The sequence below is a fragment of the Haliotis asinina genome, chromosome 4 (genome assembly GCF_037392515.1).
Source record: "Haliotis asinina isolate JCU_RB_2024 chromosome 4, JCU_Hal_asi_v2, whole genome shotgun sequence".
Taxonomy (NCBI): Eukaryota; Metazoa; Mollusca; class Gastropoda; order Lepetellida; family Haliotidae; genus Haliotis; species Haliotis asinina.
In genome coordinates, this window is record NC_090283.1 from 2,527,291 (window position 1) to 2,551,110 (window position 23,820).

General features: G+C 39.9%; 1 protein-coding gene across 3 annotated transcripts in view; it reads right to left on the reverse strand.

Moving 5' to 3' along the window:
* Window positions 1-3,106: 3,106 nt before the first annotated feature.
* The window catches only part of LOC137280701 (uncharacterized), a 35,650-nt gene continuing 14,936 nt past the window's right edge, over window positions 3,107-23,820 (reverse strand). For 2 of the 3 annotated variants that reach the window (XM_067811918.1, XM_067811920.1), the window contains exons 11-14: window positions 4,595-4,627; window positions 4,302-4,351; window positions 3,971-4,019; window positions 3,107-3,676 (exon numbers count right to left, since the gene is read on the reverse strand). In XM_067811918.1, the coding sequence (XP_067668019.1) occupies window positions 3,261-3,676; window positions 3,971-4,019; window positions 4,302-4,351; window positions 4,595-4,627 (548 nt within the window). In that variant the 3' untranslated portion in view covers window positions 3,107-3,260. The remainder of the gene's footprint in view (window positions 3,677-3,970; window positions 4,020-4,301; window positions 4,352-4,594; window positions 4,628-23,820) is intronic. The other variant, XM_067811919.1, reaches the window with a different exon arrangement.

A 23,820-nucleotide genomic window follows, 5' to 3' on the forward strand; every position in this document is an offset into this window, starting at 1 on the left:
AAATAATGGTCATTAATTTTGTTTGGTCTTTGTGTCATTCATAGTGTTATTTAAACACACATAAAGATCTCATTAACTGGTTTGTATAATTTTGTGTGTTTTTCCTGGCCTTTAATGCCTTTAGAGCCACATAGAACACACTGGAACTAAGTAAAAGTCCCGTTGAATTTAGATAACCGTTCTATCTCCAATCAATATTTTGGTATTTTAAGGCTTTTGTCATTAATGTCAGCGATATGTGATGATTTTACTGGTTCTACATAACATACTGCATCTCTATACAAAGTTTCAAACAATTAAGTATAACATTAGTCAAACCACAGACATACAAATCTTTAGGGTCGTTTCTCTCGAAACAAGGTTTTGGGGACTTAGAACACTCTGGTTCTCAGGCGACGATATAAAGTTTTGCAACCTAACGAGTTTTCACGAATCAAATTGGCTTGCTATGCGCCTGGTCTACTCTCGACTGTTCAGGCTAATAACGTAGAAAACAACGGTCAGATTGACCGACATCCAAACGCTCTCAGACATGCAGCCAGAATGGAGACAGCACGCATGTGCTTATCTCACGTAGATACTAATGACGTCAGAGACGAAGTAGGGTTAGTATGCATCATTATTCCATGTAAACATCTGGAAAAAAAACCACTTGTAGAAAACACAAAGAACACAATGTTGCAATTGTTTGTAATGCTGTAACTACAATGAATGAGTGAGATGAGTTTTATGCACTCAGCAATATTCCAGATGTATGGCGGCGATTTGTAAATAATCCAGTCTGCACCAGACAATTCAGTGATCAACAACATGAGCATCCATCTGCGCAGTTAATGTAAAATTCAAAAAACAGAAAATACATATGTACTACTATTGAACGACCAGTGAAGCCTGTTGACAAAATTCCATTGGTTTCTATGGAACTATTTAGTCTCGCGTAATATAATGCCTGTTTAAGATAGCAATAATGCAATGAAATTCTTGGAAATGAAGCCACATCACACGCGTTGGTATATGGGGAATTCCCCACGTCGCAGATTCTCTCACAGAGAAACTGCTATTTTCATTTTAGCGTTTTTAGATCGAGAGCTAATATGTGCAATAAAATCAACACCCAACACCACCTTTCCCATATAATATTAAGTACGTGATTTTCGAGCCTTGGCGATAACCCGCTGCGAGAGAATTACCTAATTAATATAAGATAATTTGGAAAGATGATCTGTCATTCCCCGTCTTTCGCTTTTGTCCAAATCCACACACCAATGTCGTCTTTCTCCGACGTTACTTATACACAAAACACGCCATGACGCTAACTAACGTGGTGTCTCAGTAGCAGCAGTACACGTGATGGTGATGCTGGTACTCTGTTGATAATGGTGCAACATTGGTCAAAATACATCTTCACAGTCAAGACAGTATGGAAGCATAAGAAATAGTTTACATGGTGAATAGAACCATCCATTTAACTCGCCACACCCTTCTCGTGCTTTCTATAATTGCTTATAATTTGTGACACTTCGTATTCGGTTACAATATGAATTTTTGTATTGGTTACTGTCAACAACACATTACGAAAATATAGTGTGCGTGTGTGCGTGCGTGCGTGCGTGCGTGCGTGAGTGTGGTCTTTGTGGACGTTTGACGTCGGAGAGGAAAATCGGGACATATATGTCCTTCCTCTACATCCCTGACTTTGAAGTCCAATAAAATTGTACATATATACCACGCATATATAAACACTTCACACTTTTAAATTCTGCGGAAAATTCCCAGTTTCTTGATACTATCCACTATTGTCTCAGACCAAGCAAAAATGCTTAAAAGTGCCTTTCAAAATAAGCTTCAGCGTAAATGACGTCACTTTTCAAACTGCACAAAATTGAGATTCACAGCGTTATTTGCAGTACTATATGTTTTGAAATGTGAAAATCGGATAATTACTGGGAGTAATGAATTTCAAAAATAACATATTAATGGTCATTGATATCAAGTTTTCCTGTAACCAGTAATGATAATTCTGAAACGTCGCCGATGAACCCAGAATCGGTTGGGATGTTTTCGAAAATACACTTAGACGAACGCCGAAGTGCGCTTTCCGCCATATTCGTTAGTGTTTACAAAATCACGTTTCGAGAAGGCCTGTATTGAGACGCCTATAACATCACGTATATTTCATAGTCAGCTGCGACAAATGCATCATTGAATTCCCCACACATCTTAGAATCAAATCACAAATGGTCTTTGTCACCAATACGAACTGTCTAGATAAAACGAAACGAAAGATAATTGGTATGAAAACGAACGCTGTGCTCGAAAGACGGCGCTTGTTTGAAATGTAAACAAAGAAACAATCCAATTTTACACTGCATAGCATTTTCGGTAATATTCCAACATCCAGCCGTCTAATCATTGCTTACAAAGGCTCAATACGCTTAGTTTATTTAGGGGATCGTAGCAAAAGATAGCAAATTAAAAATAGATACAATGAAATAATTTGGTAATTCGTAAGAAACTGTCAAACTTTTAGTGCAGCGTGACGCCATGACTGACGCAAAATCACGCAGACTTTAGGAAACGCTTTATGAGTTTGGTTTTCCGCCGGCCTTATGAATATCCCAACAGTATTACGGCCTTCAACATCGGTAATAGGCATCACACATCGTATCCATGGGAATCCAAACCAGGTACTCGGCGTGATTTAACAACAAGGATACCCTGATCCGCCCTGTGCTGCTCTGCACAGGTGCTACCGTAACCCTGGCACTAAGCAGCCCTGAAACACAAGGCACAGACAACACCTGGCCACTTCGGTACCTTGATCACAACATCGTGACGTCATCAGCAGTGTGACGTCACTGTACATGTGGCACCGCGCCAGCTGGGTGAACCTCGGCTCAGTCTGAGGTCACAGAGTGCAGCCAAATGTAAACAAACATTTTGTTGTCTGTTTCACGATTAACGAGGAAATTATGACACATGATTAAAACAGAACTACATCACGAGATGCAGGGTTCATATACCGACGACATATCATCAACATTTACAGTCAACAATGTCCTTACCTGATTCTGTAAAGTTCCATAAACAACAAAATGTCTGAAAATATTCTCAACAAATTTTATTTCTCCTCAAACACAACAAATATTCTCACCTTGATAAAGAATTATAAACAACGCAACGACGTGAACGGCACAAACCACGACAGCGTCAGTAACGACATGTCCTCCATCATTGTCTACATCAACACTACCGTCACTTCACTGTGTACCACGTGACACCAGGAGATCCGACAGTTGACGATGTCCCCAGCGTCTTGCCACGTCGGCGGCGGTCTGCCCGTCGTTGTTCCTGGCGTTGACGTCCACCGCGTCCAGAGACAGCACAAACTCCACCGTCTTCATGTCTCCTCCCTCACAGGCGTAGTGAAGGATGTTGTTACCGCCATCAGTCACCAGTGACACATCAGCGCCTCGACTCACAAGCAGCTCCACCACATCTCTGTGTCCCCGCCATGCAGCCCACATCACCGGCGTCCTCCCGACTCCATCTCTACTGTTGACGTCAGCCCGACCTGTGTCCAGGATCCGCTTCACCTCCACCAGTTTCCCCTCCCTGCAGGCGTCATGGAGGTCGGCGTCTGCCCAGGCGTCTCTACGTGCAGGAGTCGGTGTCGCTGTAACACAAAGTAAACTCTGTACTCAGGTCGGACATCTTTATCTTACAGCTGCGTTGTTCACATCTTACACTGATGATACAAAACTCTTGATACATAATCTATACATGTATCATGGCTGACGACAAACTGTCAGGGAATGACAAGAACTAGTTCATACTTTTACACGTTAGATGCCTACATCATTAGAATGTTAACATCGTGAGAATGTAAACTGATTGTTCTAACACAGTTTTGTGAATATGTGGAGAGTTGTCTCCCCACTACAACACACGTGACATTGTCTCCACCCACCTCGTATGAGTTGATGGAGTCCCAGACTTCCGTGTGTCCCTGCTCGTGGCTGTGGAGATAAACATGAGGGTTAGAATAAAGACCAAATTCATTACATTATGTTAATTACATTACATTGATTGCGTTGTTTCTTAATTACATTTATCATCGATGGTGTTAGATTACAAATATATAACATATATATCAATGAGCAGAATGTATGGTACAGTTTTCGAGGAGATGACACCGGGATTGTGTTTAGAAAGGACAAAGGTTTCTGACAGATCTGAGAGCCTGACACCATGGTATACTAGTGACTAGAATATCTGCATCACCATACCCTCCCACCTACCAGGTACTTCGGTGTTCGTCCAGGTTTCAGTGCTTCCATCTCGCTCCAGGCTGTAACACACAATATGTCATGTAGTAGACTTCAACACAGAATATGTCATGCAGAACACACTTCAACACAGACTATATGTCCTGTACTAGATTTCAACACAGGAATCATATATTGCCCAGGAAACAACTTACACAACAATGTGGAAGCATAAACATGTGTTGACTTGCAGTGGTATTATTATTTATGGTGGTTTCACCTGAATTGACATCATACATCAACTTATATATAATGCTGCACGCTACCTTGGCTGTCTGCCTTCTTCCCTGTGACTGGACCTGTAAATAACAAAACAAACATCCAGTCAACTGTTATATGTTTATATGTATGACACCCAGTCTCCCGGTCGGCAGTCTCCCTTGACAACATACATCTAGGGTTGAGTAGGTTTTATTCTGGTAGAATGGGTTCCGTCAACCCTAGTGCTTGTGTGCTTGTCAGAATATTGGCGTATTGTTTTACATACAACAGGTTCACATAGTTCACATGCATTTGCCAGGACGTTCATTTATTGTTCATTACGAACAGTGATATAGAAAACAGAGCGACGGAGGTCAAACTGACTCTACTGTGGTATATACCGTTTAATATCTTGCCCCTGGATATAGAAGCAAAATTGTCATACCCACCATAACCAGGGCATCCACATCGGAAAATAACTAAACATGGGGTTCCTTTGTAGCCTGGGAACGTTTGTTGGTGGCAGGTTAAAGTGGAATTCAACACGCTCTGCGACATCTGCACTTTACGGGTCCCTGCTTTCGTAATTATTACAGGATTACAGACAACAGGTGTATTCTACAGTGCGCTGTGTAGACTTTCACAGTTCCATACTGAAGGTGTTAAGACTGAAAACATCACCTTCTTGAAAACCCGACTAGCTAACACTATAAACTCACCGCCGTGTTTGTAAATCATATATTGCTACGCTTTACAAAATAACGACGCTACAATCGCCGTCCAGTGTAAAACATGCACACGTAAATTATTTTTGTCTTGTTTAGTCAATGTAAATGTAGCCTTCTAAACATTTTATTTCTAAAGTCTATCAACAGTACTAGTCTATCAAGTTACATTTATTATTTTGTAAATGCTTATGAACAGAGCAAACTGGAGAAAGGTAATGGTGGCGGCTGTTTATTGGTGTTAGGAGTTTCTCCACGACCCCACAAGTTTCACAGCAATTTCTACTCATGAAGCTACCATGCACACGAACACTAATCCAGGGTTCCCAGTCAGGGCAGACCAAAATTATCTGACTTTGCCCTGACCTTTTCCTGATAAGTACAGATCTTCTTCTGACAATATATGCAAGTGTCAAACACTATCCCCCTTCCTCCCCTGCAGCCAGTCCCAAACACTTTTCCCTTCATACGTGTTATAAGTTCATGCAGTAGATTCTACTAGTTTTGTTAATTTATTACATTAACCATGGTATCCAGCCACATTTTAACATGCAAGTACCTGTTGCCTGTATCCTACAGTAGTATTGTCCACTCAGCTCTGTTCATAGCTGCATCTGTTTAACTAATGGTTGGAAAGACAGTGATAACAAACTTACCCCGCTACCGTCCTCACACAACAGACACCTCTCACTGCCAGCCGGGAAATGCCCAGACCAGCGACACTGGTCGCGCTGAGGTGCGAGTTATGACGTCATTGTGACGTGTCACGAGAGGAGAAACACCGACTTTGGCGCTCGATTGCATGTGGTGCTCGGTAATCCCCGCAGCCCGCCACGCTAATGAACGACCATACCCGCCCCCTTCCCCACACCGCCACGCCTGAATCTGCCCGATATACAACAGTCAACATTTACTGTGCTGCTTCATCATGTATTGCAGATGTTGGTGACATTTATAATAATAAGTTGAGAGATCTAAGGCAAGGCTGACTTTACGTTTTACAGTCACTAGACAGGTGCACACGCCAATGGACTGAATAACGAAAGTAGCGTGGATTTGTCTGCTGAAGTCTACATGTTACCCGAGATATGCGCTTATATGTATCTCTGTAGCAGTTATTGTCAACACCTATACTCATTAATTACTACCGCAATTTTAAGACAGCAGGTCATGTAACTTTGATGTCAAAACCGCCTATCCTTGTGTAATACGAGTTTAAGGAATTTTTAGTACAAACACCTCCGCGAAAAAAATGATAGCTCTGCCTTCAAAATACTATGGACATTTTCACCCCAGTCACATGGGACAAACAAAGGTTATGCTGCGTTCTATGTCTTAGTTATCTGGTTGTACAGATTCCATATGGGGTAAAACTGATCATTGTCTCTACAATATGCCCAGTGTAACGGAAACACAGATGCAAAGGTATAAAACACATCAAATGTCGTAAAGATTTATCACCAGGTATAACTGACTTCAAGGTTGTGACGTACGTTCTCTTACATTCGACACGTGCTGACGCGAGGTGCACACACCACACAATTACAGAAAACATAGTAACAATCAATACAACAACATATATGTATTTGGTGCTCTCGACGGTGTTCCTGACATCAATCACAGGATTGTCTGATCAAGTCACCATTATTTACGCATTCAAAGGCGTTATGAATGAAGATCCGGGTTAGAAATGATCTTCAGTAACCCATGTTTGTGGTTAGGGGCAACTAACCTGATCGGGTTGTCAGGCCGGCTGACTTAGTTGACACATATCATCATTAACCTATTTGCGGAGATCGAAGCTCATGCTTTTGTTCACTGGATTGTTTGGTCCAGACTCCACTATTTTCAGGTCGAAGCCTGGAAAATATTGATCAGTACATTTAAGTACCCCAGTGCGTTAAGCAACAGCCAATACCAAGTGATGGATAAGTCATTGAGGCTAAACCTAACTGAACCGCAACACCAGCATCGTGTACTAGCACTGTCTCCAGTAATTTGTGTTGTCAGATAATATTCTGAAACTGTATTGGCTGTAATCAAAACTCAAACGCGCATTTCAAGTAATCAAAACTCAAACGCGCATTTCAAAACGTTTTTCTTTTAATTCTTTCCTTGTATGCGTATTTCTCTGGGCGTTAACGGTGAGAGAGATAACACCTTCCCTCCCCACCTTAACGTTTTCTTAACCACCAGACTAGTGCAATAGTTTGACAAGCGCCCGGCAGTTACATGTATACACAAACTATATCGGTGCCTTGTGTAAACACAGATTCAGGAAAAGTACGTGTTATGGTGTTAAGATGATCAAAACCTTTTCCCGGGAAGGGGAGGTAACTCGTGACAGACCACACTGAATTTACAAGATCAGATAACGTACCGTCAGATCATTCCTTACTATCCCGAGAAAAAAATGTTTTGCATCATAAGCAGTTCTTCAGTTTTTCTTTCACAAAGTACTCACACATTGCTAATGGTAACCATAGAACTATCGTTTTACAATCTTCCGGATATTAATACATCAATAGAGTACACAAACATAGATATTGACTACAATCCTGTCAATTTAAAGACAATTCATTCCATGAATTATGTGTGGCTATACAACTGTTCTGTATTGGGGGTCTGGTGAGGTACACAGTATCATGTGGTTATAAAGCTGTTCTGTATTGGGGGTCTGGTAAGGTACACATATGATGTGGTTATAAAGCTCTTCTGTATTGGGGGTCTGGTAAGGTACACAGTATCATGTGGCTATAAAGCTGTTCTGTATTGGGGGTCTCGTAAGGTACACATATGATGTGGTTATAAAGCTGTTCTGTATTGGGGGTCTGGTAAGGTACACATATGATGTGGTTATAAAGCTCTTCTAAAATTGGGGGTCTGGTAAGGTACACATTATCATGTGGTTATAAAGCTGTTCTGTATTGGGGGTCTGGTAAGGTACACATATGATGTGGTTATAAAGCTCTTCTGCATTGGGTGTCTGGTAAGGTGCACATATCATGTGGTTATAAAGCTGTTCTGTATTGGGGGTCTGGTAAGGTACACATATCATGTGGCTATAAACCTGTTCTGTATTGGGGGTCTGGTAAGGTACACATATCATGTGGTTATAAAGCTGTTCTGTATTGGGGGTCTGGTGAGGTACACATATCATGTGGCTATACAGCTGTTCTGTATTGGGGTCTGGGAAGGTACACAGCATCATGTGGCTATAAACCTGTTCTGTATTGGGGGTGGGTTGAGGTACACAGTATCATGTGGCTATAAAGCTGTTCTGTATTGGGGGTCTGGTAAGGTACACATTATCATGTGGCTATACAGCTGTTCTGTATTGAGAGTGGGGTAAGGTACACATTATCATGTGGCTATACAGCTGTTCTGTATTTGGGGTGGGGTAAGGTACTCAGTATCATGTGGCTATAAAGCTGTTCTGTATTGGGGGTGGGGTGAGGTACACAGTATCATGTGGCTATACAGCTGTTCTGTATTGGGGGTGGGTTGAGGTACACAGTATCATGTGGCTATAAAGCTGTTCTGTATTGGGGGTGGGTTGAGGTACACAGTATCATGTGGCTATACAGCTGTTCTGTATTGGGGGTGGGTTGAGGTACACAGTATCATGTGGCTATAAAGCTGTTCTGTCTTGTGGGTGGGGTAAGGTACACAGTATCATGTGGTTATAAAGCTCTTCTGTATTGGGGGTGGGGTGAGGTACACAGTATCATGTGGCTATAAACCTGTTCTGTATTGTGGGTGGGGTGAGATACACAGTATCATGTACCTATAAACCTGTTCTGTGTGGTGCTGGGGTGAGGAGCGGTGAGGCACACAGCATCATGTTCCTATAAAGCTATCCCAGGTTTAACTCTCTAGATGCCACAGGGATATGTTCGTCCTTCCTCTGCAACCCTCAATTTCAAGTCCAATAAAATTTTAAATATACCACGGATACAAACACACCTCATACTTTTGAATTTTGGGGGAAATTCCCTGTTTCTTGACACCATCCACTAATATCTCAGACAAAGCTAATGTGCTTAAAATTACATTTCCAAATAGGCCTCATCGTAAATGTCGTCAAGTTTTACACAACACGAAATTACGGGCCAGTTCAATTACTGGGTCAGTTGAACTTCAAATATGGCATATTAGTGATATCTGATATCGGTTGTACATAATCCCACAAAAAATAAATCTGAAGCGTCGCCGATAACTCTAGAATCGTTTGGGATGATACAAAAATACACGTACAGGAACGCCGAAGAGCGCTTTCCGCCATGTTAGAAAGTGTTTACAAAAATACTTTTCGCGAAAGACGGTATTGAGACGCCTATTTCATCATGTATATTTCATATTCAGCTGCGACAAATGCATCATTCAATCCCCCATAAATTTTAGAATCAAATTACAACTGGTCTTTGTCACCAATACCAACTGTCAAGATAAAATGAAACGAAATACATTGGGCGTGAAAACGAAGGGCTGCCCTTGTTTCAAATGTAAACAAAAATAATCCGATTTTACATTTTCTGAATGTTTCCGACATCCCGCCGTCTGTTCATTGCTTTGAATAGCTCAGTACCTTTGGTATATGCATGGGAAGAATATCGTAGCAAGATATAGGAGATTAAAAGTAGATACAACTCACTGATTTGAAATTAAAAAAAAAATGTCAAAGTTTCCGAGCAGCGTGACGTCATGACAGATGCAAAACCACGCAGAATGAATACGGCAGATCTATATAACAATACACAGATAGTCAGAATCATTCTGATTACTTACATCTCATAGTTATCTACAAACGATCGTCGTATCAAAGGAAAAGTGCTCGCAAAATCTTGTTTACCCTTGCTAGCAAAGCCTCCATTTTGTAAGAAATCGGTCAGCGGTAGTGACGGCAACATTGTTGTACATACTAGGCAATTTCTTTGAGGTGAAGGTCGGTGGAACCATGACATTATTACATAATTATACATCTGAAACCAGCATTAGGGGGAACGTATGTAAAAACCAGCATTAGGGGGAACGTATGTAAAAACCAGCATTAGGAGGAACGTATGTAAAATCCAGCATTAGGGGGAACGTATGTAAAAACCAGCATTAGGGGGAACGTATGTAAAAAAACAGCCTTAGGGGGAACGTATGTAAAAAGCAGCCTTAGGGGGACCACGTGTATATTCTGTTGTTAAACAACTTTTATTGACAAACAACCAGAATTGTTAGTGAGAGAGCTGTGTACGTGATGTATGTATCATGCAGATAGCGTTATACACGGATATACAGATGGTATATGTTATTTGCGCTCGCGTGGTCCTGGATCTACGTACGGCTATAAAATTGCACAGAAGTGTAGAATATTTAATTTCCTAACCGTTGGTATAAATATAACTGCGGCTACCTCAGGGGTTTGAGAAATAGACTCTGCTAAAAGTTGTACAAAACATTTGTGTGTGTTGAAAAACAGTAAATTTCTCCGTTTTTAATCGTGCACTTTTTTAATTTGGCATCTTTACGGAAAGTGTGAGCGAAGAAAATACAGCTTGGTATCTGAACGACATAGGTGTATATGAAATGGATGTGTGTGCTAATGCATAACGTCATACTCACAGAATCAAACATTACCTGCAATAAATGTCAAAAATCGATTTTCTTCTATGACGTCAAAAGTCGACAGAGAGGTCATGCACGTATAAAGAAAAGGGCGCATAACTCCGCTATGCTTTACATTAGGTCAATGTAACTCAGATCACATGGAGAGAATTTGCTGTGGATACGGACAGTATATTTCCGTTATGTTTTGTTGACAGTGAACCAAACTATTCCAATACAAAGTTCCCCTATGTGAGAGGATACGTTTTGGTAGTTTCACAATTTGTAAGAACAGACGCCAGTGTACTACATGAAAAAGCAGGTAATAGCGATTTGGATGGCCCTATCCGATACATATTTTAGTTCTTAGATTCCCATATTCTCCTGTTTGTGTACTTGTATTTGTATTAATTTTGTATCATTATTAACGGAGTTACAGCCACATTTTCAAATGTAATGAAATAACTGAAAATAATGCGACATTTTAGTTGACGTTAGGGCATGTTCTGTGCATTTCGTGTCGTCCTAATATGCACTCAGTGTGTAAAAGACCTCGGCTTTTGTGTCAGAATTCAACACTTTTTAGCCAGAATATACAATGAATGGTTTTATCACTGAAATAGTGTCCTGAATATATCAACAATTAGACGGTTTTACTACATAACTACTACACGCGCACTGTCTAGAATCAGTTTAGCGTAAATCACATTTTCACGACACCTGAATATTCATTGAGTATTCATTTAGGAAACAGACTTTTCTTCTTATGATTATGAAATCATTTCACTTCATAAGTATGCAATGAAAGGTACAAAGAGATCGCTTTTTCAGTACAGTAGTAATAGAATATGGACGTAACGCTTGTCCAAATTAAGGCATGACCTGGTTCACATATTCTTAACAATTTTCGTATAAATATTGTTTGAGTTAGATATTCTGCCATCAGATATATTTTAATCGAATTTGAATTGACTTTATTATCGAAAATAAATGATAATGAATCATGAAACGTTTTTGACAATATAAGTTGGAATTAAATCGCTGTTTATTAACCTGTTCATATGAAACTGCAATATTTGTCCCAACGTATTGAATATTGTACACCACGGGAACTAAAGCACATGTTGCAGTAATGGCTACGTGTGATCTTCCAACACTTGTGTAGAGGTTTAAAATGTGGTATAGTACACTTACCGAGTCAATTTCCCATGTAAATATTATTCAAACAATTAAAAGCTTACAAAGAATAAAAACGCATACCTTATATCCTTATGTGATACGGTGCTGAACATGGATATATGTACATACTGAAATCAGTTTCATGAAAAAATATCGGAACGATACGCAAAATAGACATCACAGTATTAAAAGTGCAATCGGAATGGTATGTGCATTGTGTTTACTCTTGTTCAACCGACGTTCACCTCCAAGAAATTGCCTAATATGTGCAACAATGTTGACGTGTGACATCACTACCGATGACCGATTTCTTTCAAAATGGCGGCTTCGCTGACAAGGGTACACGGGATTTTGCGAGGACGTTTTCCTTGATTCAGGGATCTTTTGTACATAAATGTGAGATGTAAGTAATCAGAATTATTCTGACTATCTGTGTATTGTTGTTATATGTTTTTATGGTTTACATTGTAAATGACGGAAGAAGCCAGAAATGCCGATAAGTACCGTTGTCGTTGTGCGTGATTTTGCGTCAGTCATGGCGTCATACTGCACTAAAAGTGTGACAGTTTCTTATGAATTACCAATTATTTCATTGTATCTATTTTTAATTTGCTATTTTTTGCTACGATTCTCTTCCCTTGAATATGCTAAGCGTATTGAACCATTGTAAGCAATGATTAGAAGGCTGGATGTTGGAATATTACCGAAAATGCTACGCAGTGTAAAATTGGATTTTTTTCTTTGTTTACATTTCAAACAAGCGCCGTCTTTCGAGCACAGCGTTCGTTTTCATACCAATTATCTTTCGTTTCGTTTTACCTAGACAGTTGGCAATGGTGACAAAGACCATTTGTAATTTGATTGTAAGATGTGTGGGGAATTGATCGATGCATTTGTCGCAGCTGACTATGAAATGTACGTGATGTTGTAGGCGTCTCAATACCGGCCTTCTCGAAACGTGATTTTGTAAACACTAAGCAAAATGGCGGAAAGCACACTTCGGCGTTCGTCTAAGTGTATTTTCGAAAACATCCCAACCGATTCTGGGTTCATCGGCGACGTTTCAGAATTATCATTAGTGGTTACATGAACATTTGATATCAATGATCATTAATATTATATTTTTGAAATTTATTAGTCTCAGTAATCATCCGATTTTCACATTTCAAAACATATAGTACTGCAAATAACGCTGTGAATCTCGACTTTGTACAGTTTGAAAAATGACGACATTTACGATGAAGTCTTTTTTGAAAGGCAATTTTAAGCACTTTGGCTTGGTCTGAGATAATAGTGGATGGTATCAAGAAACAGGGAATTTTCCGCAGAATCCAAAACTGTGAAGTGTTTATATATACGTGGTATATTTAGAATTGTATTGGACTTCAAAGTGAGAGGTGAAGAGGAGGGACATATATGTCCCTGTGGCATCCGGGGGGTTAATGGTTTATTGCAACTCTAAATCATCTCAACAAAAAAGATGATGCGAAGAAAAATCATAAAATACAGCATATACGTGTTTTTCGGTCTCCTTAATTCTCATATATACAGAGCCAGCATTAGGGAGACCGGAATATATATCTGGAACCAGCATTAGGGAGACCGTATGTAAAAACCCGCATGAGAGAGACCAAATGGTACATATGTTTAAAAACAAGCAATAGGGGGTCCAAACAGAAAACATTTTTAAAAACCAGCACTTGGGGAACCAGATGGTAGATATTCTTGTAATACCCAGCATTGGAGGGACCAGATGGTAGACACATTTAAAGACTGGCTTAAGGTTACCAGATAGTAAATTTTATTTAAAACCAGCATTTGGGGGACAGAGGGTAGATAGCTTTTTTAAAACCCAGTATTAGGATGACCACATGGTATATATATTTTTTTAAAAAAAGTATAAGGGAGTGCAGATGGTAGATATATTTAAAAACTTGCGTTAGGGAGACCAGATGGTATATATGTTTAAAGACCAGCATTAGGGGAACCAGATGATACAATTACGAATTGATTACCACGGCCGGACAATTCAATCGAGATAGCGTTTTGTAACGGCGACCTTACAGTTAGTGAAGGCACATGGACACCGCATAAGTTGGCATACAGAGATCAGGCGACTATGAGAACATGTATTCAAGCACGTCATTCCCACTGTGGAATTCGTCAGTTTTTATTGTGACTTTTCTAAACTGAAGTTGTCATTTGACAAGAGCCAGGCAAGCGGCAGATGTGTGATTGGCGACATGTGAATTTCACCCACAAAAGCAGGTTTTAATTTCACGGTAATGACAGCCGGATTTGTGCTCGCAGACGAGTAGGTAAACGCTTGGTGCCTGACTGCGTTCATAAAGCCTGACCATTTGGAGCCTATAGCACAATGGTGTCGAGTGAGCTCTGCGCGACCTAAATCAAGGAAACAAATCAGGAAACCATCACCTGCACTTGCACCTGTCAACGCTTAGCAACTGGAACAACGTTCCCTTCAGGAATGGCAACGGACCAGGTGTAACGTCATGCGTCCTGTTGCGTCATCATTGGATCGACGTGGTTTGGGGTGTATTGAAGCCTCTGACACTCACGACTGATTCAACATTCGATGACATTTGTTACAAGGAACAGATGCCTACCGATGTGAAGATATACTGAGTACTGATCGTTTAATAAAGAGCTGTATTGGCGCAGTTGTATACGACATGTGTAACAATTTTGTACATTGTTTTTTCGTTCACTATGACAGTAAAGTGCTTGTCTTATTGGTTCAACATTGTTTGTGTTTGTTACAAGTATTCAGCGATCCCAGCGTCAGAACACCATTGCTTGTTTTGGTAAGGGGAGCAAAAATGATATAAGAATCAGGTACCACTATATATGACAGTATATTAATTATAGAGTATAAGAAAATACAAACTACTTTGTACAATAGATTGAGTGGGCCATATACGAGGTTTGGATAAGTCCGTTGTACTGCCGTCAGTTTGCGATGTTTGTGAACTGCCAACATCGAAGTGTAGGCCATGTCCGTGTAGTTGGCTCCTGATCCAAAGTACTCAAGAGTCCTGTAAAACCCCATGTAAGATGGAGTCCGTGTACCGGGCATGGTTCTATGATTACATGTACGTTCTATGTACTAACTGGGGCATAACGAGTATTCCAACCTTATCTGTTAACTGGATGGGGGTCCATATATCGAGCGGTTCCCTGGATATTGTGGCACTGTCTGAGCTCACTTCAGACCTGTTCCGGTCGTAGAGACGACGGCTTTGTTCGGCTGGTTAGTGGTTGTAGCTAGGTCTTCAGACCTACCAACTCTCACGCCTTTGGCTTGAGACTCACGGTTTTTAAGCATTTGTCACGCTCTCACGGCAGACATTGATAATCTCACGCATTTTTTAAAAAAAAATAACGTAAATTAATCAAAGCCACTTTTTCACTAATTTTAAATCACTTATATGGTGTTAAAACACTACTTTTCTTCAGCTTCATGGGGGGCTTCGCCTCCCTGACCCCCGGCCAGGTCTCCGCCCTGGACCCGGCCTGGGGCTGCAGCCCCTGGACCCCGGCTTCTCAAGCTTTTTTGCTTTGGGGGGTTTGAAGCTCTGGGTCTTTGATGTCCAAATATCTATCCAGCGGCGTGTTGATGTGACAAGCACGTGATTTTCGGATGTAACGTAGGCAGTCATCCTTTCTAAAATATCCGTAGACACACGCAAACGTGCCTGGTGTTGTTGTGTATCAAATCAAGGTGTCGTTGTAAAGTGTGAAACACTTGTAGTACAATATGCCATATCCAGACATCCTGGTGGCTTTCTGATGCGACATAGGTTGATGACGTCATAGTGTTATGACGTAATAAATGAGTACGGGGGTACCCCCACCGTCGACTAAACTGTAGCTTAACCTATCAAAAGAGATAGCTGGACCAAAACTGCATACTTCAGCTAAAGCATTTGTCAGTAGGACCTTGCGGTTGGAACGTGAGTGTGGCTAAAATCTGATTCAAAACACGAAAACGTAGTCTTAATATCTTCAGCTCCAGTTTGTGAGAGCACTGTTATACATAACCCATGTGTCTCTAGTATTCGGCAGTGGATTTGAAGCTTGAGTGTGACTCATTCAAGTATTTGATGAATGTTCCTAGGCGTTTTTCCCTACTGTCAAAACTTACTTCGTCAAGAGTAATCGTGCGACAGCTTGAAGATCATTCGCACATTTATAACACATATAACAGGAAGTGACGCACACGGCAGCAAATTGCAAAGTATGTTTTAAGGCTGCAAAATTATATTTTTAATATTTTGTTACATTATTGTTACCCTTTATCCAAATGAATAGACGTTTCAGATTCTTTGGTTAAAAACATGTTAATAGTGTTACTAATGTGAATGAAATTTCTTGATATTTTTTGGTAAAGAAACTATTTCGCGCGATTCTTTACTTGTCTTAGTAAACGTTTAACAGTGTCATTTGTTTGTACTGTGTGCTACAGAAAAGAAAATGGCAATACCGCGATAGCAGAGAGTTACTTCAGCTTCAGTCGGTATTGCGGCAGTCATGTTGAATGAATTGTGATTATGTGGCACATTTTTTTGACAGAAATGAAGATTAAACATCAGTCAATTGAAAATATATATAAAATGTCAAACGTCAGTAGTCCTTCCCGATGGCGACATTAACTACCGCGATAATAGAGTCCCATGTTATTTTTGGGAGCAAATAGAGAAAAATTGTCTTTTAGCGGCATTTAGAAGTTGTTATATATGACCAAGATCTTTTGTGGATAAATCTTCTTTAATAATTTTTGACACACAGCGGTTTGGGTCTATTTCAGACCCCTTCATCGGGTGAACTCATATATATACAGAAATATAGAAGCGGCCAACAGAGCGATTGTTCGGAAGAAGACCTACAGGAATGTTGGCAACATGAAATTAAAAACGGATTCGAGGTTCCAATCCCGAATTTGATTTTTTTATTAACATTTGGGATTCGAATCCCGAATTTGATTTTTTTTTTTTGTGCGTGTGTTTTGAAACGGATTCAGAATGGGGGTTCAAGTTCCGAATCTGGATCTTTTGTTCACATTCCGGATTCGAGTCCTGAATTTGAATTTTGTATTTAGAATCGGATTCGGGCTGGGCATTGGGGGTTCGTATCACGAACTGATCCGTATTTGAACTCTTACTATTCATTTCTTTTACACATCTGGAATTCGGAACTTCTGAGTCCTTGTAGCTATGCTCTTTGCACTTCACCTGTCAAACGTATCTATCCTCGACGTTACAATGCACCCTCGGAGATAGTGAACGGTCCTGAAGCTCTTTCCAGCTTGCAGGTGTCAAGCTTCGATGGCGATGGAAGAAAGACGAACAATGTCAGTATTCATTATTCCATCCCCCTTCTAATGTACTTGGTGCTCCTCATATGTATACCTGAATCGTCAAATCTTTTTCACAAACTGAGGTTTTTGATAACCTTCACTCTGAGTTTTGTTAACATTCGGGCTTGGGGATTGAATCCCGAATCTGAATAGTTTTTTTCCACATTCGGGATTCGAATCCCGATTCAGATTTTTTTGGATTCGAATTCAAAATCTATTGTTATTATTATTATTATTTCATATTCGGTATTTTTGCAGAATCGGCACTCGGCTTTCGGTATTTGATATTTGAAGTCTACATATGTATTTCCTTTACACATCTGAATTACGAACTTGAACGTCGTTGTAACTGTACTCTTTGCCCCTTCACTTGTCAAAATTCGGAATTCGAATGTATATCCTCATATAATGTCTATGTTCGGAGCAATTCCAATGTAAACAAAACAAAACCTCAAAAACTTGATGTTTTCATTCAGCTAAACGTCCAACTAAGTCACCCACCCTATATTATATAGAACCAGTGACAGGAACCAAGGAATGAATGCATAATTGAATGAACAGAGGAATCAAGTTTTGAGATTTTTACGACTAACCATAGTATTTCTGAATACGGGTTTGTGGGTTAATAAAGATTGATGTAGCTTTGAAAAACCTTGCTTAACGGGAGCAATTTTGCATTAAATATCCGGTTTCCACACGAAAATCACTCCCAAGAAACCGTTAGCATTATTTCGGTGATAATATATATTTAACTGTTTATGCATAGTTCCTGTAACATATGTATGTTTAAGTGAATAAGTAGAATTTTCAGTGATTACGTATAATGTCTGATTAATTCACCGATTATACACAATCACTGAAATTTTCATTGATTATACACAATTTTCCAAAAGTAGAATAGCATTTTAGACCTTTTTCTGAAATCACTAATGTATAGTTTGAGGTACATTTCTTCCAAGAAGAGTGAGTGAGTTGTAATTTAACGTCACATCGGTAATATTTCAGCCATATCGTGACGAGAACAAACATGATTATAAAGAATATGTATATATTATAAAAGGCGTCGTCAAATTACTATAAAATAACTGAACGACCCAAGACAAAGTCTTAGACCTTGGTGATGGACAGAATTAAAAAGTTTAAGATTACTTTTGCAGGCTCCACCATAGACAATGGAGCCATAATCAAGTTTAGAACGTACGAGTGATCGATATTGATCGAGAAGGGTAGCTTGATCCCCTCCCCATTTAGAATTTGAAACAACTTTCAACAAGTCAAGTGCTTTCAGGCATTTAGTTTTAAGTGATTGAATATGTGATTGAATATGTGGTAAAAACGTTAAATGTGAATCAAAGATTAGACCCAAGAACTTGGCTTCCTTCACAACTTTAATGGGCGTCCCATCTAGAGACAGTTCAGGGTCTCCATGTGGTTTGTATTTACGACAAAAATGTATGCAGTTAGTTTTCGATTTAGAAAATTTAAAGCCATTTTCGAGACACCATTTATCAATCTTGTTTAAACACAACTGTAATTGCCGTTCAATGGTATGCATATTTTTACCACGACAAGAAATATTAAACTCATCCACAAATAACGATCCATCAATTGAATCGTTTAAAACTTTTGATAAACTGTTGATCTTGATGCTGAAAAGAGAGACAAATAAAATACTGCCTTGTGGAACACCCTGATCCTGATTGTAATGATTAGACAGGGTTAAACCCACACGGACCTGGAACTGTCTGTCATTTAAAAAGATGGCTATAAATTCAGGCAAACGACCTCGCAACCCAAAGTCATGTAAATCTCTCAGAATGACATATTTCCAGGTTGTGTCATATGCTTTTTCAAGATCAAAAAAGATAGACACAGGATGTTGTTTATTAATTAGTGCATTTTTCACAAATGATTCTAAACGCACTAAGTGATCGACAGTACTTCTGTTTTTGCGGAAACCACATTGTATATCAGTGATAAGGTTATTTGTTTCCAAGTACCAAACTAGTCGGTTATTTATCATGCGTTCCATGGTCTTACAAACACAGCTAGTTAATGAAATCGGACGACAATTGGATGGATCCGTATGATCACGTCCAGGTTTAGGTATTGGTACTACTATAGCGTCACGCCATGAAGAAGGAAATTTACCTGAAGTCCAAATATCATCAAAAATATATAAGAGCGTCTCTAAACAGGACTCTGGTAAGTGCTTCAGGAGTTGATAATGTATGTTATCAGCTCCTGTAGCAGTGTCGTGAACTTGATCAAGAGCAGTATGGAGCTCATGAATAGAAAACGTTTCATTATAATCTAATTTTGGTACATAATTAGAAGAGGAAGAGTGTTTAGCAAGAGTTTTACCTAGTTTATTAGCAATATCTGATTTATCAGTAAGCAATTGATCTCCATGTTTAAGATGATGGATAGTAGATTTAGTACCTTTACCTTTAATTTTCTAGGCCATGTTCCATACCTTGGACATAGGTGTCCGAGAATTTATTTTGGATACATAATTTTGCCAAGACTGGCGTTTGTTCTGTTTAAAACTACGCCGTGCTTTAGCATTTAAAATTTTAATTTTATTTAAATTATGCACCATAGGATGGCGACGGAAATAATGTTCTGCATTTTTCCTTGCCTTCCTAGCTTGTTTGCACTCATCGTTGAACCATGGTTTTCTTATGTGTGGAACTACAGAGGAATTCGGTATACATTCATCAGCTATGGAGTTCAGTTCATCAGAAAAGGATTTAATAGTATCGGGAACGTCAATAAAACGTTCAGGTGTAAGTTTTTCAGCACACGGTGTCTCATATAAAGCCCAGTTAGCCTTTTTAAAATTTCGTCTTGATGATGGAGGAACATCGGATGGAGTTAAAGCAGCTTTTAATACAGTAGGAAAATGGTCACTTCCACAGAGGTCATCGTGGACTGACCATCCAAATTCATTTAGTAGTTCTGAATTTGTCAATGACAAGTCAAGAGCAGAATAGGCCCCTGTACCAGGGTGTAAATATGTGTTGGAACCATCATTATAAATGCATAAATCATTGTCAGAACAAAAGTCCTCCAACAATTTACCTTTAGTGTTTGTATTTACACTACCCCAGAGTGGGTAGTGCCCATTTAGATTTCCCATTATAATACAGGGCTTCGGGAGTTGGTCATAGAGAGCTTGAAGATCAGTTTTGGCAAACGTCGAAGATGGCGAAATGTATAGAGAGCATAGCGGAAACGCTACATGTAAAGTAATTCTCACTGCAACAGCCTGCATATAAGTATTAAGTGAAACAGGGCTTTGAATAACGTTTTGTCTGACTAGAACGGATGACCCGCCAGTGGCTCTATCACCCGGAGGTGAAAAACAATAACATGCATTAAAATGACGAAGGTCAAATGTATCTGTTTGTTTTAAATATGTCTCTTGGAGACATAACACTGAAGGTGTAAAATCTTGGACTAATAGCTGTAATTCATGTAAACTAGTCCTCAAACCTCTGCAGTTCCACTGTACAATATCATTGGAATAAACTATCTTTTGGGGGCATTTATGGGGATCTACCCGGCACTCTTTTGGAGGGCGACAAGCTATGTGCCCTAGAATGGACGTTTTCAGAAACATCCATGTCTTCAAGAGACCCGTATTTATTGAACACTTGAATTTTGTTCTGTGATCCTTTAGGAGCTCTGCCACTTCGTTGTTTTGAAGCATCAGGCTTTGGCTTCGGTTTACTTTTCACCGTTTGTTGACTATCAGATGTCGATTGAGACTTTGAGTGTGACTGAGATGATGATTTGTGATCAGAAGAAGACTTTGATGCACTAGGAAGAGATTCCTCAGTCTGTGATGATATAGCTGGGTACAAAAGCTGTGGAGAATCGCAAGGTAGTTTGGGACCTTGTGGTTGATGTTGTTTTAGAGCTACACCCCGATGATGTTTTTGCTATTGTAGCATAACTTTCTGGAAGATCAGATCTCTTTACCAGTTTTTTTGGCTCAGAGAAAGAGATATTTTGAGTAAAATTGATTTTGTTTACCTCCATTTGTTCTTACCAAATTGGACACTGTTTAGAAAATGAAGAATGGTTGCCTGAGCAGTTGGTGCATTTTTAAAAATCACTGTCACAATCTTCTGTTGTGTGTGTCTTCTCACCACAATGAGCACACACAGCAGACAATGTGCAAGTACTAACACCATGACCAAACTTCTGGCATTTAAAACACCCTAAAGGATTGGGTATATAGGTCTTTACATTGATGTGACAATAGCCTGCCTTTACTGATCTGGGAGCTGTTGAAGAGGAAAATGAAAACAGGTACGTATTAGTCTGAATGGTCTCCTGGTTTTTACGTGTTGTAAAATGCTTAACATATGTCACCCCTTGATCTTTCATTTCTGAAACAATATCAAATTCAGACATGTCGGCGAATAATCCATCTCTATCCCTGATGATTCCTTTGCTTGTGTTAAGTGTCCTATGCGGAGACACCGATACTGGAATGCCGACGAATGTGGTGTTAGACATCAGGTTAGTTGTCTGTTGTTTTCTGTTGCACTCAACGAGCAATGCACCTGAACGCAAACGTCTAATATTTTTAACGTCACCAGCAATTCCTTGTATCCTTTTCTGTATCGCAAAAGGGTTCAACTTAAGTCTGTTGTTATCTTTAGTCTCAATCACGACAAAACGTGGCCAGTAATCAATAGAAGTGGACAGTCCTTGGTCGTTATCATCTGGATCATTGTCAAATGGTCGTTTTTTTCTTTGTAATGGGGATTTGAGAAGCCATGGTTATCGTTGAATAGTTCATCATCCGAGCTCCCCACTCACCACGGAGTATCACAAGGACAGTGCTAAAAACAAGCGGGTCTCCAACTTGCAGCACCAAGGATACTCGGATGATATACTCCAACAGAAAATTTTAAAGATTAATGATTCTACCAGATTGGTCCATGAGCCACCGCCTTCTGCCATGCGACTCTAGGCATTAATAAACAGTAGCTTTTTCAAATTCTGTTTCAAAATTCGCCAAGGCTACAAAATATAAACATACAATTCTCAAATTTCTGTGCAACACTACAGAGTTGTAGCACAGGGCTTGGCGTGACCAGCCGATTGATAGAATCGGGCCGATTCTACCACCCGTCTAGGTGAAGTAAGGGCCAAAGTGGTGTGATGAGCAAAAGGAACACGAGTCAGGCACCCAGTGCCCTCAACCACCAGACTACCGTCCTCCACCGACACGGGACGCAAGCCACAGCAAACAGGTTGCCCAATTTGGTCGCCTCTTACGACCAGCAATGGGTTGTTGTGGACATATTCTGTCACGGGTCCACACGGGAGCAAGTTCAAGTGCTTCTGTTTCATGGCTACACCACGAGAGGATATCAAACTGGCAATTAAAATCCCCCATAAAGATAACACTTCCTTGTTCGTTGTACTGAAGAAATAGATTCCAGAGCTTATTGATCTATTCAATGAAGACTGTCACATTGAAGTTTCTGCAAGGTAGATATACTTGAAACATGTAAATATCACTTCTCTGCATAGACATTTTTATACCAACGATCCGGTCATCCTGGACGTCAATAACACTGACACATTCGTTGAGCCACAGAAGGGCCAGGCCACCTCTACCTACCTTCCTGTACAATGGTAGTTTCAGATCTTTGTCGCAGACACCATGAGACTTGTATTGAATACTTATTTCATTTAGAAGCCTGAGGTCCTTTTCAAAGAGCCAATGCTCACTTAATCCATATGTGAATATTTCTACCATGCAAAAGTTTTCTGAGATATGGTATACTTGGGAGTATCCCTGTTGCATTCCAGTTCGTTATATTTAAGGATGTCCGGTTCATTGGGTTTTTGTAGTTAGGGCCTAGAGTGCAACGACATGAAAACATGCCTGCTGAGCCACGGTCGACACATCACTCCACGGGGCTAGAAGTGTTAACATCACCTAGGAATACATTAAGACCTACTGAAATAGTACCTTTCCTCCTGCTGGAGAACAGTTTGATAACTGATACTGGAACATCTCTATCCAACAGATATTCCTAGAATCGCTCTGTTTGCTCTGTGTCAGCGATCCCACTCATGACAAATCTCTTTGTATTGACTTGTCTCAGTACACCACCGTCCTCAGTCACCTTGTCAAGCGTCAAGTCCATCACCTGTATAGATAGACTGTTCCATCACTAAATGAGGTTCTACTGGAGCAGCGTGCATAGGAAGTCGTTGCTCTTGGAGTGTAACAGTGGCATTCTCTTGACCTTGCTTTGTGGACAAGCTCAGTAGAAGTTTACGTGACCCTGAGGTCATTATATTGGCTTTGAGTGTAACTGTTCTTCATTCCTCTAGAAGCAGTTAGACGTTTGATGACCTGTTATCTTGTGAACAAGATGTG